The sequence below is a fragment of the Carassius carassius genome, chromosome 3 (genome assembly GCF_963082965.1).
Source record: "Carassius carassius chromosome 3, fCarCar2.1, whole genome shotgun sequence".
NCBI lineage: Eukaryota > Metazoa > Chordata > Actinopteri > Cypriniformes > Cyprinidae > Carassius > Carassius carassius.
In genome coordinates this window covers 2,839,696-2,857,736 of record NC_081757.1, presented here as the reverse complement: position 1 = coordinate 2,857,736, position 18,041 = coordinate 2,839,696, and the positions used below count along the sequence as shown (strand labels likewise).

At 38.1% G+C, this 18,041-nt stretch overlaps 1 protein-coding gene across 1 annotated transcript in view; it reads left to right on the top strand.

Annotated features, from left to right (window-relative positions):
* LOC132116239 (fibroblast growth factor 11-like) overlaps positions 1 to 14,631 on the top strand; it is a 52,247-nt gene extending 37,616 nt beyond the window's left edge. Inside the window, exons 4-5 of the mRNA XM_059524971.1 lie at positions 12,107 to 12,305; positions 13,105 to 14,631. Coding sequence (XP_059380954.1) covers positions 12,107 to 12,305; positions 13,105 to 13,241 — 336 coding nt within the window. The 3' untranslated portion in view covers positions 13,242 to 14,631. The remainder of the gene's footprint in view (positions 1 to 12,106; positions 12,306 to 13,104) is intronic.
* Positions 14,632 to 18,041: the final 3,410 nt, after the last annotated feature.

Here is an 18,041-nt window from a genome sequence, read left to right as displayed (position 1 = left end):
CACGAATGCACTTTCTATCTCTCTTTTTTTCTCTACTCTAGTAATGAGAGCATCTGTAGAGAATGTGTTCTCCTCATGGGAAGAAAGTCGACCCATTTTCCACAGAGGGAAATGACCATACCTGAAAAAAAGAGAGAAAATCCCTATCCTAGAAAACCTTGTGCAGAGCGACCTCTTTTCTTTCTTTTCTCTCTTCTCTGCCGTAGTCTGAAGCATTGAAAGCGCTCTACCGGTGTCCTAACTTTCATTCCTAACTTTCATCTTTTTTAGCATGATATTTTAAACCAGAGAGACTAGTGTGAAGCCCGTGAAGCTTGCCACAAGACGCAGTTCAAACACAAAACTGGAGACAGCTTGCTCCTGAACTTTAAAATATTCTGAAACAATAGAACCAAAACACATATTGTTGACTTTTGAAATGTTATGTGAGGAATGACTCATTGCCTGCTGTGTACTGTGCCATGAGAAGAATACACAAAGCTAAACAAGTTATTTTCCCTGGATTGAATCAAGGTGCATCTGAAATTGCATACTGTCTGAGCAAGCATTTGATTTGGAACAAACTTCCTAACCATTAAAATGTACAGGCATGCTCTATATACAATATGTACATCCACCATGTTGAGTTTGTCATGTGACCTTTCACAACTCCTCTCCCATGGCCTCATGGGAGTCCATCTCATGCACAATGCAGAATCTAGGAGGAAGTAGAAGGTTATCTGTGTACTTTTTGCCTATCTTATGAAGACTACAAATTCATTTAATGTAAGGTAGAGTGTGGGAAAACACCCCCCCTTAAAGAGTGTGTAATGTGTTCTCTGAAACAAAAGTTAAATGTGTTCAGAAAAGTTATCATAGTTTTGGTGACAATGACATAAATTATAAATCAAGTATGAAAAATGTCCATAGTTTTCATGTTATTAGGATTTTTAACAAAAATTTTATTTGTACCAAGGCGTGGTTGGCGTTTCCCCCCCACTCTACCCTAGTGTTTTAGGAAGCATACAGTATTTAAACATTTTAACTTTAAGACACTCACCCCTTGTGAAAATTAACCAGGGTTTTATTATAGTACATTTGTGTTAACTAATGCTTTGAAAGTGAGTTCTGATGGCTTTGATATGTACTGTATATGGTTTGACAGATCTCTCAGATTCTTCCAGTTATTGGTTAATGAATGTGTTACAGTAGGTGGAGTCTTGTAGACGCTTAAGTGAGTGAGTGTTACCTTATTTTCCACAAAAATGGAAGTGCAAGTGTTTGTGTTGCAAGACGGGATTCGTTCATGCTCTACCACAAATGCACCTCTGTGTGCATGTGTTGTAGGATCTGATGTCCCTGAACACATGGCCTCTCTCTGTCACACACACCTGCCCTGAACTCTGAGCCAATCAATAATTCATGTTTTCCAGTGGCTGACCCACTCGGACACTGCCCTCCACGGGGACTAAATCATTCACACACACACCTACAGCCTCTTCTCTCTGTCTCTCTCTCTCTCTCTTCCTCATGCTCGCTCAGCTTCTACTATCTCAGTCATGCTCTCACCCTGTATTCTTGCAGGTCTCTCGGTCTCCTCTTACCGTCTTTAGTTACTGTCACACAATTATGTTGTTGCCAAGGTGATTTTACGATTGTTACTATGCAGATGCTAGAGTGTTCTGAGTGTTGTGTTCTATTGTTGCTATGTGGTTGTTAAACTAGAGGTTCCTATCTATTTTGATTCTCCCATTGTCCACAACATAATGGGAAGGCCCTATAACTTTTCAAGCTGTTCATAATCTACTGGGTTTTATTCTCAATTTCTGCCTGATAAAATATTTTAGAGCTAGTACTAGAAATCTATATCCATAATGAAATTGGCCATTGAATTTTAAGGTGTTGTTAATGTCAATGTCAATGTCACCTTTATTTATATAGCGCTTTAAACAAAATACATTGCGTCAAAGCAACTGAACAACATTCATTAGGAAAACAGTGTCAATAATGCAAAAAATGAGAGTTAAAGGCAGTTCATCATTGGATTCAGTTATGTCATCTCTGTTCAGTTAAATAGTGTCTGTGCATTTATTTGCAATCAAGTCAACGATATCGCTGTAGATGAAGTGTCCCCAACTAAGCAAGCCAGAGGTGACAGCGGCAAGGAACCGAAACTCCATCGGTGACAGAATGGAGAAAAAAACCTTGGGAGAAACCAGGCTCAGTTGGGGGGCCAGTTCTCCTCTGACCAGACGAAACCAGTAGTTCAATTCCAGACTGCAGCAAAGTCAGATTGTGCAGAAGAATCATCTGTTTCCTGTGGTCTTGTCCTGGTGCTCCTCTGAGACAAGGTCTTTACAGGGGATCTGTATCTGGGGCTCTAGTTGTCCTGGTCTCCGCTGTCTTTCAGGGATGTAGAGGTCCTTTCTAGGTGCTGATCCACCATCTGGTCTGGATACGTACTGGATCCGGGTGACTGCAGTGACCCTCTGATCTGGACACAGACTGGATCTGGTGGCCACGGTGACCTCGGAACAAGAGAGAAACAGACAAATATTAGCGTAGATGCCATTCTTCTAATGATGTAGCAAGTAAATAGGTTGTTATGGGAAGTGTTTCCGGTTCCAGTTTACCTAATTAATGCAGCCTAAAAATCCTTTAACGGATTTGGATAATAAAAGCATATTAGTATGTTATGTGTATGCCAGGTTAAAGAGATGGGTCTTTAATCTAGATTTAAACTGCAAGAGTGTGTCTGCCTCCCGAACAATGTTAGGTAGGTTATTCCAGAGTTTGGGCGCCAAATAGGAAAAGGATCTGCCGCCTGCAGTTGATTTTGATATTCTAGGTATTATCAAATTGCCTGAGTTTTGCGGACGTAGAGGATTATAATGTAAAAGGAGCTCATTCAAATACTGAGGTGCTAAACCATTCAGGGCTTTATAAGTAATAAGCAATATTTTAAAATCTATGCGATGCATGATAGGGAGCCAGTGCAGTGTTGACAGGACCGGGCTAATATGGTCATACTTCCTGGTTCTAGTAAGAACTCTTGCTGCTGCATTTTGGACTAGCTGTAGTTTGTTTACTAAGCGTGCAGAACAACCACCCAATAAAGCATTACAATAATCTAACCTTGAGGTCATAAATGCATGGATTAACATTTCTGCATTTGACATTGAGAGCATAGGCCGTAATTTTTAGATATATTTTTGAGATGGAAAAATGCAGTTTTACAAATGCTAGAAACGTGGCTTTCTAAGGAAAGATTGCGATCAAGTAGCACACCTAGGTTCCTAACTGATGATGAAGAATTGACAGAGCAACCATCAAGTCTTAGACAGTGTTCTAGGTTATTACAAGCAGAGTTTTTAGGTCCTATAATTAACACCTCTGTTTTTTCAGAATTTAGCAGTAAGAAATTACTCATCATCCAGTTTTTTATATCGACTATGCAATCCATTAGTTTTTCAAATTGGTGTGTTTCACCGGGCTGCGAAGAAATATAGAGCTGAGTATCATCAGCATAACAGTGAAAGCTAACACCATGTTTCCTGATGATATCTCCCAAGGGTAACATATAAAGCGTGAAGAGTAGCGGCCCTAGTACTGAGCCTTGAGGTACTCCATACTGCACTTGTGATCGATAGGATACATCTTCGTTCACTGCTACGAACTGATGGCGGTCATATAAGTACGATTTAAACCATGCTAATGCACTTCCACTGATGCCAACAAAGTATTCAAGTCTATGCAAAAGAATGTTGTGGTCAATTGTGTCAAACGCAGCACTAAGATCCAATAAAACTAATAGAGAGATACACCCACGATCAGATGATAAGAGCAGATCATTTGTAACTCTAAGAAGAGCAGTCTCAGTACTATGATACGGTCTAAATCCTGACTGGAAATCCTCACATATACCATTTTTCTCTAAGAAGGAATATAATTGTGTGGATACCACCTTTTTTAAGGTGTATTTAAGGTGTAATTTTAATTTACAATTAATTCATTTTAAAATGAGACCAGATTTTTTGAGAATGTGGTACCTTTAAAAACTGGATCTTTAAAGCCAATATATATATAAATACAGTAGTATAGTGTCCCCCACAGATATTAACTACTGTTGTGAATGCTTACTGTATGCTTACCTTCATCGTCTGGAGATCTTATTATAAGTCTAAATTGTATTATCTTCATGCTCTTGACGTAAACGTTACAGTATGTTCACTCTTACCGTTTTTTGCACATGGTTCACTATGTTCACTTTTCAACCCCTGATAAAGCCTCAAAATGAAATTTCTAACCTTACGTTTAAAAGTGTTGAAACACTAATTAATGTGCCACTGAGAGGTCTTTCCCATGATCCTCTGCTCAGCTGTCTCGTTAGTGTGTGCTTTTTAGTGAAGCATGATGATATACTGTAGTAATCTGGCCGTCATCTTCCTCATCTGACAGAATTATGAGGTATAAGAGGAATATGAAGAAGCTGAACAGTTCATGAGAGATAGGGATAGAGAAGTACATGCAGGCCAGCAGGGTGTCTCACTGGAAGAAAAAGGGCTCTATCCTCCATAGTAAGAAATATAGTGAGAGATGGATTGACAAGAGAAGACACGCAAAGCACAGCCCATGGGATTGCGCTCATCATTCAATTTCATTCTCATTTCATTTTAGCATTTATCACTGTCATTTGTTTCTCTTTTTCTGCCTTTGTCTCATATCTGTTCTGTCATTGTTCTGTCATTGTCCTGTTTACCTTTCTCTCATTGTTCATTCCTGTCTGAAGTTAGGTCCGGTGAGAGTTGTATGTAAAGGTTAAGGTGTTTGGAAAAACTCTGTGTCATTGCTGTGTGCCGTGTTACCTGTAAGGGACCACTGGAAATTGCTTTCCGGTAAAAATAGTGCTTTGTCTCTATAACCTGACCCATTTTTTTAAACTCAACACTCCTCAACACTCAAGCCCTCCTGGGCCAGGAACAAAAAGAGAGGGAGAGAGAAGGTGGGAATAAAACAGCGTGCACACACACTGATTTGCACTGATAGAGCTGACCTGACAGAATTGGGGCAGATTTAGTTGAACTGACCAGATTTTTCATGACAAAGTTTTAAAAGATACTTGGTTTAAGCCATTTAATACAGTGGACATGACATACTGTATCACACATTCGAGGTATACATTCTCTTTTTAGTTTCCCTTCCATTTCTGTTGCATGCCTATTCCCTTTCTCTTTCTCTTTCCTATTTTCCTTTTGGCTTTTTTCACATTTTGCTTCCTGTCCTTCCTCTTCCCGATTGCACTGCAATCAGGACAGGTCACTTTAGTTCACATGAAAAGCCCAGACAAAGGATGGAGAGTGGGCCCAGATGTAAAACATTTCAAATCAAGATGAGTTCAGAGTTCAGCTAGTTTTATCATGGCAGTTATTCCTGTACTTTAAAGGGTTAGTTCACCCAAAGAGAAAATTCTGTCATTAATTACTCACCCTCATGTCGTTCCAAACCTGTAAGACCTTCGTTCATCTTCGGAACACAAATTAAGATATTTTTGATTAAATCTGAGAGCTCTCTGACTCTCCATAGAAAGCAAGGATATTACCACGATCAATGCACAGAAATGTAGCAATAGTCCACGTGACATAAGGGGTTCAACCATAATTTTACGACACTACAAGAATACTATTTGTGCACAAAGAAAACAATAATAGCATAATTTACTCTGCAGTTCTTCTCCCCTAGTCACCATCTTCCACCATTTTGGAAAGTACCCCAGAATGTAATCAACGTAATCAAGTTTGTTTATGTTCAGTAAGTGTGCACTGTCTACTAGAACAACAATGATAATGTTAATTACATTCTCGGGTTTTCTAGGGTTGAACCCTGATGTGATGTGGACTATTTTGCTGAGGTCTTTGATAAGTTGCTGCATGTTGATCATGGTTAAATTCTTGCTGTCTATGGGAGGGTCAGAGAGCTCTCAGATTGCATCAAAAATTATATATTAATTTGTGTTCTGAAGATGAAAAGAGGTTTTACAGGTGTGGAACAACATGAGGGTGAGCCATTAATGACAGAGTTTTCATTTTTGGGTGAACTATCCCTTTAATAAAAGCACTTTTCATAGAACACTATTATGAATACGGTCTTCATCCCATGTGAAATTACACCATTCAGATAACTCAGTGTATTTCTAAAGGAATAGTTTACCCCAAAATGAAACCTCTGTCACTTTTTACTCACCCTCATGTCATTCTAAATCTGGATAGCTTCCTTTCTCTGCACATAATAAGATGTTGGTACTCAAACCATTTTGATAACCATTGACTTCTATTGTATGGACAAAAAAACACAGATAATCTCAAATATCTACGGTGCCACACACATGACATGCAGGAAAAAATATTAGGCTAAATCGTGTGCACGATTTACTAATTCGTTCCCTCAATGTACTAAAACGTGCACTCGATTTACTATTGCGTTCTCTCGATTTACTATTTTGTTCACTCGATTTACTAATTCGTACCCTCGATTTACTATTGCATTCCCTTGATTTACTATTTCGTTCCCTCGATTTACTATTTCGTTCCCCCGATTTACTATTGCGTTCCCTCGATTTACTATTGCGTTCCCTCGATTTACTATTGCGTTCCCTCGATTTACTATTGCATTCCCTCGATTTACTATTTCGTTCCCTCGATTTACTATTTCGTTCCCTTGATTTACTATTGTGTTCCCTCGATTTACTATTGCGTTCCCTCGATTTACTATTGCGTTCCCTCGATTTACTATTTCGTTCCCTCGATTTACTATTGTGTTCCCTCGATTTACTATTTCGTTCCCTCGATTTACTATTTCGTTCCCTCGATTTACTATTGCATTCCCTCGATTTACTATTTCGTTCCCTCGATTTACTATTGCGTTCCCTCGATTTACTATTGCGTTCCCTCGATTTACTAATTCGTTCCCTCGATTTACTTTTTCGTTCACTTTCGTGCACGATTTGCTAAATCGTGTGCATGATTTATCAAATCGAGGGAACGCAATAGTAATCGTATGCACATTTTAGTACATTGAGGGAACGAATTAGTAAATCCAGCTGAAAATTTATTTATTTTTCTTGCATGTCATGTGCTGGGCTCTGTAAATATATTTTATGTCCCAAAGAAAAAAAATATTTGGAACATTTAATTTTTGGGTGAACTATCCCTTTAATGTGTAACATTTTCTACTGAATTGAAATGAGCATTACATACAGTACATAATCTTCAATAATGGTTTCAGGTTCCACAGTGTGTTGGTGCTGTTATTTGCACACTGTTCTGACAAGCTCTGTATAATGATAATAGTGTTGTCTTCTGGATAATTGTGTGGATTTGTGATGCATATTCTGCTGAGTCACATGCGTGCAGTTGGAAATGATTTTTGTAAGCATGACTGGACACCCTTAATAAGCCAAAGACTTGGAGTGGATGAGCTGCAGACTCGAGGGAGCATATGTCAGGGTGTGTGTGTGTGTGTGTGTGTGTGTGTTTTGCTGTGGCCTGTAGTTCTGGCAGGATTATTACTCATTTCAAGTAGAGGGTGTTTCTGCTTCTGGCCCTCAGCACCCTGGCGTTGACACTCACACACCTTGATCCGAGCCCCAGGTCCCCACACACCCACACTGATGAAATAATTAGTCTAACTGCTGATCCCGAATGATTCTAGCTGACCTTAGACCACCTAGTCCACACAAACATGTCCACACACACACTTTTCTTTTTCCTTTTTGTACACACCTGCACTCCCTCCGTCTCCTCACACAAACACTTGTGACCTTGCCCTCCCTGTTTAAAATGCACTTGATTGTTCCTCATTGAGTCAGCAGTCTTTTCCCTCTTCTTCAAGTCAAAAAACTTAAAGGAGTAGTTCACACTTAAAATGTACTCTTGGCCATCCTAGACTTAAATGAGTTTGTCTTTTCATCAGGACAGATTTGAAGAAATTGCATGAAGCATAACATCACTTACTCACCATTGGATCTTCTGCAGTGAATGGATGCCGCCAAAACGAGGGTCTAAACAGCTGATAAAAACATCACAACGATCCACAAGTAATCCGCATGTCTCCAGTCCATCAATTAATGGCTTGTGAAGTGAAATTCTGAGTGTTTGTAATAAACAAATCCATCATTAAAATGTTTTTATCTTCAAACCGTTGTTTCCAGCTGTCCATAATATTGCTTTCTCCAAATCATCTCATTTAAATCAGGAGAGAAATATGCACAGATTCAACACAAAAACATTCCAGAATAGTAAACAAATATGTCGGTGCATTTTAATGTGAGAGGACAATAGAAGATGGACATTTTCACTAGAGGATGTGTTGTTATGGATTATAGACTCAGATGTTGGCCAGAAGCAAAGGTTTGAATTTAAAAACATCTGACAACACCAACTCACTGCAGAGAATCCATTGGTGATGTAAAACAAAATTTAATCTAAATCGGTTCTGAGGACGAAACACATTCATCTACATCTTGGATGGACTGAGGGTGAGTAAACTCTCAGCAGATTTTTCATTACAGGGTACTGTCCCTATAATGCCTGTGTGTAAGCGACCACCAATAATGTGCCGAAGGAGAAAAGAGCAAGGGAGTTGTCTTGAAGGTGCATGTTGTGTTATATTGTTTTGGAAATTCCCCAAACGCTCGGCTGGGTCCAGCCAAGGAGAGAGACAGAGGACGAACACGCCGCTACAGCTGTTGTGATGTCAGCAGTGCAGGGACGAGCAGGTGTTCGGCCAAGGAAACCCACCACTCGTGCTGAACTGGGACCAGTCTGCTGTCAGTCTTGTAGTGGCCTCCGTGAGAACAGCAGTGTGCAGAGCTGTTCTCAGACCTGCGCTTGAGGAAGTTTTGTAATCTGTCTCAAGTGGTAAAAGAAAGAAAACACGGCTGCTTGCTTTATTTTTAGTGCTGTCAAATACAAGGTGTTATTGCTGGCCTCTGCAATTACAATCTCATTAGATCTCATTACAACACAACAGCATGTTTTTGCTCTTTGAAATGAATTGCAATTAATTTGACTAATCATTACTATGGACCGAGAGACTGCAAAAAAAAACGTCTGTTTATTTATCCTATATTTATTAGCTACCAAATCATTCATTTCATCTTCTCCCACCTTGAAGTTCATCGGATGTCTTCCTCGTGCTCCTGTCGTTCTGCAAACTTGTCAATGCTCACTGGTGTGTTAAACCCACTCTCAGTAAGCAGTTTTTTGATTGCTTCATACCTGTGCACACATCTATCCAGCTACATCAAAGTCTTATACTGGCTTTTATTTAGAGGAAATTCTCATTGACGTTTTGCTGCGGTCTTACATGAAATCAATTCACCCCTACTAGTTACAGATTTTACAGCCACAGCAGTGAAAAGTTAATGTGAAAGCAAGCACTTTTCACTGTAAGTGTGTGTCTGAGTGTGTATGTGTGGTGCTCTGTAGAAGATTTTATGGTTCTGACATGATTGCCACAGTCTCAGTCTTTCTTCTTATCCCTCTATTGTTTCTTCTGTCATCCAACTTTCTTCTTTTCCATCTTTCTTTACACTCAGGTTCCAAAATGAACACTCAACAAATGCCAAATTAGTGAGTAGATATTGGCTATAGTGTATAAATGTCTTTTGAACTATTGTTTAATATGTTTTATTTGAATTGTGCAAATAATAGGTCAGATAGATAGACAGACAGACAGAAAGACAGACAGACAGAAAGGCAGACAGACAGACAGAAAGACAGACAGACAGACAGACAGAAAGACAGACAGACAGATAGAGACAGACAGACAGACAGACAGACAGACAGAAAGACAGACAGACAGATAGATAGATAGATCAGTATCTTCTGAAATCTTCAGTATTCTGTCAGTATTTACTCACCCCTTTGTTGTTTTAAACCCATATGCTGTTATGAAACACAAGAGCAGGGTTTTTGAAGTATGAAGTATCTTTATGTAGATGGGTTATATTCAGCTATAGTTCATAAAGTTCTCATCTGTCATGCTCCAAAAGGGACAACAAAAAGAGGAGTCCATATGTCACTGTATTCAAAGTCGGAAAAAGCGTTCTTTGTGTTCCACCGAAAAGCAAAGGTGTGCAGCTTTGGAATGATATGAGGAGATATATATTTGTGAGTGAGCTATCCCTTTAAATGTTGTGGCTGTCTAAGAGGCTGATGAGGCAGCTCTCCTGTCAAAATGCCAGTCCTCCGTCCTGATTGCTAGGGGATTCAGAGGATTCAGCAGACTCTCAAGCATCCGGCATCTTCATTAGTTCATGTAACATAACATGACTAAAATCCTTCTGTAATCATCAGATTTCCCTAAATCGCACAATCCTAGATTAAAAAGGCAGGGGAGAGAGGAAAAAATAAAGTGAGAGAGCCTGTGCTGTGGTGTGTAAAACTTGTGTTTTTTAAGCCAGGGAAAGTGGCAGAGCAGTGAAGCAGTGAGGAATGAAGACAAGTTATGTGTACACTCACTGAGCCTCGTGTGCTGCTCTGACACCTGCTGGAGAATCAGAGCACTGCAGAGACTGCTAGAGGTCAACCTAATCCCTCTTCTCCTTCATGGAGAACAGATTTCTCTTCATGTTGAAGTTAATAGCTATTTGTATGGTTTTAATGCCACCTGATTAAGTAGATGACCTTAGTTTGCCTCAAAGGGTCCAGGATAACATCGTCCCGTCCTGATGATGGCTCTGCCTATACAGGAGCTCCTAATTATTGTCAAATTCAGCAGGTATTATATATGACTGTTTCTCAAGTGTTTTAGAAATTCCCCGCATTTAATTTTATTGCACAGACACACACTTATACTCCATCATCTACTGTCAGCTGGAAACTCCAATTCAATTAAATTTGACAATTAATTAATTAAAGTTGGCAGAGCTCCTTATGCTGAATGGTGTTTAATATCCAGTTCAAGCCTAGATGAAAGTTGGAAAAACAATATGTCTACTAAAAATTGTTATAAGCATCCTATAAAAGCAATTACATTTCATTATTAAATGTCATAATTAAATGTATTATATTAATGCATTTTATTCATTATCTTAAGTTTTATATTAAGATATTAATATTTACATAATCATTAGAATTAGCGATGATGATGAAAATTATTATTATTAATGAAACGCTTTATTTCATAGCATGCTTTAAGACAGGAGAAAATATCAAAAGCATCAGGAAGATCAAAAAGCGAATTAATCCGAGATGCAATTAAACCTGAACAAAAAAAAAGCAGTTTGACAGCTAAAAGCTATTGCTGAGCTATTTTTAAGGTGTTCGCGGACTGAAAAATATGACCACTGAAAAAAATGTTTTCCCGTAATGCAAAAATAAAGAAATTATTCATTATCATATTAATGCATTTATTTATAGTTTTAAATAACTTTAAATATTTAATGTATTATGGTTGTTATCCATGACATGCTTATCTTTAATAGTACACTTTTAAGACATGAGCAAGATTATCAAATGCATCAGGAAAGATCAAATGCCCAAATTGACACAGTTTAATTACAGATATGCAATTAAACCAGGTAAATTATGAATCTGTTTAATGAAGAAGGCTTAATTTTTCTTTGGTGACAGAGGGGAGTGTTTCAAAACAAACACTTAAGTCCAAGAGAGAGAGAGGAAGAGGAGTAAACCCTTTATTCAGCTGCTCTGCTCACCAGTCACACCAAGGATCCCAATCAATCCTGGAAATTGGTTTGTTCCCTGACAAGGTTACAAAATGACAGGGTAGAGAGAGAGAGAGAGAAAGAAAGAAAGACTAAAAGAGAGATGTTGGTGTTTTCTTACTGACAGGCTGCTATCTCCAGCAGAGAGTTTGGCTGTGTTTGGGCTTGTGGCAGAGATTACACTGCAACACTTATGTTCACCTGAACAGGACGCATGTGTTTCATAAATATGTCATGGGTAATGGGATTTCGCTTTCCTCATTTACTGTTCCTCGGTACACTCTCCTGAAATTGCAATGCGAGGCCCATTTGAGAACTCAGAGTACAGGCTACATATAAACACATCAGTCTGTTATTATGGTTAACTCATTGTCTGGGAATATGTGTGCATCTCTGTTACAGGAACATTTCACGCCGGAATGCAAGTTTAAGGAGTGTGTGTTTGAGAACTACTATGTCACATACTCCTCGATCTTGTACCGTCAAACGCAGTCGGGTCGGGCCTGGTACATTGGCATTAACCGGGACGGACAGGTCATGAAAGGAAATCGGGTCAAAAAGACTAAAGGAGCGGCCCACTTCCTGCCCAAGCTCATAGAGGGTATGTTATTATTCATAATAACTATTATTATTTCTTTGTCGTGTGTGGACATTACAATGCAAAAGTGTGGGATGAGATTTTTTTTTATATAGATTTTTTAAATTATCGTTTTTTTATATATATTTTTAAATCTTTCTAAAATAAGTATCTTATGCACACCAATGCTGCATATAAATATATTAATTTTTTTTTATTAAAATACAGTTAAAACAGTATTATTGGGAAATATTTTTACGATTTGAAATAACTGTTTTTAACTTTAATATATTATAACATGTAATTTAGTTCTGTGATGGCAAAGCTGAAGCAAGTTTTCAGTGTCACACAATTATACAGAGATCACTCGATTACGTTGATGCGGTGTTTAAGAAAAACTAAATTGTATTATTATGTTGAAAAATTTATATTTAATATTATTGTGGTAACCATCATACATTTTATTTACATATTATATTAAACTTTAAGTTCATCAAAGAGTCCTGAAGATTAGTTTAACATAATAGGATATATATTAAATTTAAATATTTCGTAGCATTATAAATGCCATTACAGTCACTTTTGATTAATTTAGTGCATCCTTTCTGAATGCATTTTTTTATTTATTTCAAAAACTTTCACTGACCCAAAAATAAAGGTTTTATCATCATTAATCATATTGTGCCGTCTTCTGTGGAACATGAAGATATTAGCTAAGTCCAGTGTTGTTTTGAATAAAACTGTTTTGTATGGACAAAAGAATGCAGAGGTATTTTTAAAATTTGTGCCTTTAAGCGTCTTTCTTCTTCTTCTGTCTCTCCAGTTGCCATGTACAGGGAACCATCGCTACATGATGTTGCTGAGCAAAGCCCACCTAGGAAAACGGCCAAAACATCTGACTCCCCCATCCATAAAAACAGCAAGAAAGACCACGTGCTTCCAGCCCCCACAGCCTCCTAGCGGCAGTAGAAGAAACTCTTCGCAGTGGCACAGGAGGTCTGGTACAAACAATGTTTGTAGTCCCTCCACTGACCCTCAGAGCTTTGACATTTCCAACAACAAACCAGGGCTCAAGAGACCCTTGCCAACAGTTCTAATGACCACCGCACTTCCTTTCGGTCTCTCCTGCTCCTTAATCAAGGGAATACCGAGCAATAATAACCGCAGCGGTCTGGGCTCAGAATGTGACGGCGTCGCTTTTGCGAGAACACAAACTCCTGAAAGAAAGGATCTTTGTCTTCCTCTGCTTTTTTAGTATTTCAAGAAGAAACACTTCCTCTTGTGAAGCGAATCGTGCTTGTCTTTTAAACCCTCTGTTTCCTTTGTTCAAGCATTCATAGTTTCCCCGAAATTCCCCGAATTTTTTTTTTACAGAGATCCCCCGTCGTCTCTAAGCCTTGTTTGTAATCTCCTGTCCCTTCTCTACCTCTTCTGCGCTTTGATTAGTTTGAGACACAGAGGCCATTTTCCACTTCACAACACAGGAAAAGCCCCACACACACTCTCTCGTGGACCAGTTAGGGTGCCACACACACACACACACACACACACCAAATAACAAAACAAATAAAACTTCCCCTCCTCTTAAGATGTTTAGCGTAATTCGACCTTAGGCAGTGCAAACCTTTTTTTTGCTCATTGGCTCCTGTGCTGATGAGTCTGTGGAGGCTGGACGTGTGTGTGTGTGTGTGTGTGTGTGTGTGTGTGTGTGTGTGTGTGCACGTGTGGTGAACAGTAATACAATACAATTTGTAAGGTGACTCATAACAGAGGCAGTAGGGCGGCATTATTGTTTCTTTTTGTTATGATAAGCCGTTGTTTTTCTCATTGCGATATGCCCAGAGAGCAATATCGGTACAGCTGCACTCTTTCTCCTCTCTTTTTAGCATGTGTGTTTCCTTAGAGCAGGGTTTCTCAAAGTAGATATGCTGACTACTAAGGCTGCAAGTTTCCCAAAGTTCATGTCCCTACATTCAGTTATATTCTATTACATTTGCCTGAGAGCAGAGACACTTCACCCAGCCAAATGAAACAACACAAGTGCTGAAAAGGTCCAATTCTGCTTTATTTTCTTCTGATAAAATGGGGGAATTGGACCCGGAGGAGCTCAGAGGGAATCATTTTGGGAAACCTTTCACAGAGAGTCCAAACAGACCTGTAACCTCTCACCTCCGGAGGTTTTGAGAAATGAAAATGTGTTCTGAGTGCTATGAGGAACCTGATTGCATTTCCGCCTTTGCAGTAATATTTCTAATAATGTTTTCATGCATATCACCTACATTATAGAAATATGATTTAGTAATGCACTACCAATCAAAAGTTTGGGGTTGGTAATATTTATTTTATTTATCTTTTTGTATGTGTTTGAAACAAGTCTCTTATGCTCACCAATGCATTTATTTGATTAAGTATACAATACTGCTTAATATTTTGCTGCTGATTATTAATTGATTAATTTAATGCATCCTTGCTGAATAACATTGTTTTATATATATATATATATATATATATATACATCTTACTGACCCCAAACTTTTAAATGGTAGGGCATGATACAATTTTGGAGGATGAAAATCTTCCCTATTTAGATACATAATTAATAGGAAGTATTTTAGCTGGCTTTTGATTTTTAATCTAAAGTTTTTTCCGGTTCCGGTATAGTTGTATCAGAGTACATTCCCTCGCTGGTTATGTCTTCACTGTGATATCAAGTGCAAAGCTTAAACAAAGTGCAAAAAATCTAACTTTTCTCCTGCTGAGTTGAATCATTTCTCATACCGTGCACCTGGTTTTGAGGAAATTATATCTGTGATAATTATAGATTCAGTCCCCTCCAGCAATGCATTATTAGGTGAAACAAAGTTATTAAGACCAAAGTGGAAATAGCTAAAGAAATTTGAGACTTCTGGAATATTTACTAAATTCTTTCTCATTTAGATCAGGATGTCAATATTTCCAAGATTACGGTTTCCTTACTGCAAATCACAGCAGCGCCCGCAGGTAATTCACAATCCCCATAACAGAAGTTAGTGTTTGCGGTTAACGTCCCGAGCAGATTGTTTTTCAGGAGGGCTGAATCAAAATGCTCATTGCTCAATGCTCAAAAATCTCATTCTGTAGCTTCTGGGTACACATCAATAAGACTACATCTTGATTTTCATCATAAACTATGGTTTGTTTTGCAAGTAGCAATGCTAATCTCAGACTCTAACTTTTCTTAAGTTTCACATCATTTAAATTTGAGCTTCTATGTTATCTGAAGGGCTATACGGGTAAAGTTTTAAAGGTCCATAATGCTGTAATCACAGACAAGAAAAAGTTAACAAAGGCAGTGTAAGACAAAAAACTTCTGAATTAGCAACTCGTTGCCATGCTGAAACAAAATCCAGACCAGACTGCAAAGGTTAAATTAATGATAAAGGCAATGTCGTATGAAGCCACAATTGTGCTTTGATTAGTATCCCATGGTTTATTCATTCGGTTTAATCACAATTAGACCATGAAATTGATAGTTGCTTTAAAATGTCTCACTTCTAGCATTTCAGACTTCTAAATGTCATGGAAGGGCTTGTGCTAACTTACTCAATAAAAAGGCTCTTGTAATTGTAAGGGCTTTCTAATCCAATATAAAAGGAGATATTTATACTGCTCATTACTTTAGATATGTCTAATTGACACCATAACATCATAATGGTTTGCTTTGGGTCAGTTTGAGATGATTGTGAACGCCTGTACAACATAATGTTAGAGAAAAGAAAATTGGTCACTTTCCTTGCTTTAATATATTTGGCATGCACATAAGGGCCAGATCGGGTGGTGTAACTATTATTTTAATGAAACCACTCTCTGTGCACAGCTAAGTGCTTATCTTTCAATTTCACTGCTATTTTTTCAGCCATAAACACAGAGGCCAGAAGATGAAAGCTAAGGGCTAATGCTTTTCAGAAGAGCCAAGGCATTAAAACACTCCAAGTGTATACGCAGGTAGAGATGACCTTGTAAAGTACAGTTTTCTAAATTTGCTAAACTGACATTTTTGTGCATCACATTTCTTATTTTTATGCTTCTTATTTTCTTTAAATGTCCTGGTCAGTGTTTGTGTTGGACATCACTCATGCATATGTCTCTCATTGCATTGCATTTGTGAATCTATTTGTTTATTGTAATTGCCATATTTACTCATATAGTCAGCTGATGAGTATTTGGGGTGCAAGGTCATAAAGATGTTAAATAATGTTGTTATGTTGAGTTATGGGACAGAGTTAGTCTGTGCAATTATAATCAGGATATTAACAGATTGATCTTTCTTTACACTGATATATTGGGTGGCGACTTACAGTGTTTATGTTACACATATTGCGCATAAAATTGATTACTAAAGCAGTAATATTAACAATGTGCAATTAGAAAGCTTTGTGCAAATGATAGTATGCACTGCTCATCGGTATTAGTGCTTAATGAAATAATTAAATGTAACATCAACACTGTGAGGTCCCCCCAATTCCCATCACCAAAAAAAGATAAAAGCTTTTAAAAACAATGTTACTTTTCCCTCTGGTTTATTTCAAATTGATTAAAAAATACAGATTTATTGGTTTTGTTCAGACAAGCAGCAGAAATCTGCTTTGTTCTGTTGTTTTTGTAGTTTTTGCCATTTCTGAATCAAATTAGGTCTGAATAGCAAAAACCTTAACAAACCTTAAAACCACGTGGTTTGAAATCAGACATTTCTGGAGCTGTGTTTAGAAATATTTTCAATCACTCTGTCCTCGTGTAGCAAACCTTGCGACATTCACTTTGTATTGAATATTGAATGAGTCAGCATTGTTGACACATTATATGCATAAAATGCTGCTTAAGTTCTCTCACATGCCTCATGAGTTGAGCGCTGCTGTAATGTCACGATAAACGTGAGCTGAGGCTAAATTCCACAATGACAGTGACTCGTTGTTGCTAATTTCTTAGCATCATGCTGACACACATCATCACTATAGCAAATCATGTAAATTCACTGTCATTTTTTTAGCTTCTTATATGCATTGTTTTTATTTTTTTGTATATGTGCATCAGTCTACATTTTTAGGAAGTACCTAAGCATCTACGTTTGTATTGTTTGCTGTTAGTGGTGTGTTTTACAGAAGATTGTTTCCACCACTGAATAAAAATAAATATGGTAATTGCAACTTTTAAAGGTGTTCTAAGCGATGCCGGGAGTCGTAACTTCTTGTTTACGCTCAAATTGTTGTCAAACAAAACGGAGGCTAGCTAGACCCTCCCTCCTCCTCATCCGTGCACTAACCCCCCAAACCCCACCCCCTAATCTTTCTTGTCGGTTATTGGCTGGAACAGTTTGTTATGTTTCATGGTGCGGGTGAGCCCAGTTTGTTTTTCTTGTTGTTTGTGGAGCCTGTGGTGTCTAGAGAGACCCCGTTTTTTTACAGTGTGTTCAGGGGACAAGCAGCTAGCGGATAGTGAGGAGATGTTTGCTGGATGTGACAAAAAATGTTTTGGCCTAAAAAATGTGTGACATCACTTAGAGCACCTTTAATCTGACAATCCCGACTTTTTTTCTTGCAACTGCGAGTATATATTTCACACAATTGCAAGATATAAATTGTCAGAATTGTTATAATGTGAGAATTGCACGATATTAAGTCAGAATTGCGAGGAAAAAAAAGTCAGATTTATAATTAGAATTAAAATATCCCGCAATTCCGACTTCCATTTCTGAATTCCACAGTTTCAAGCTTGTATCTCTCA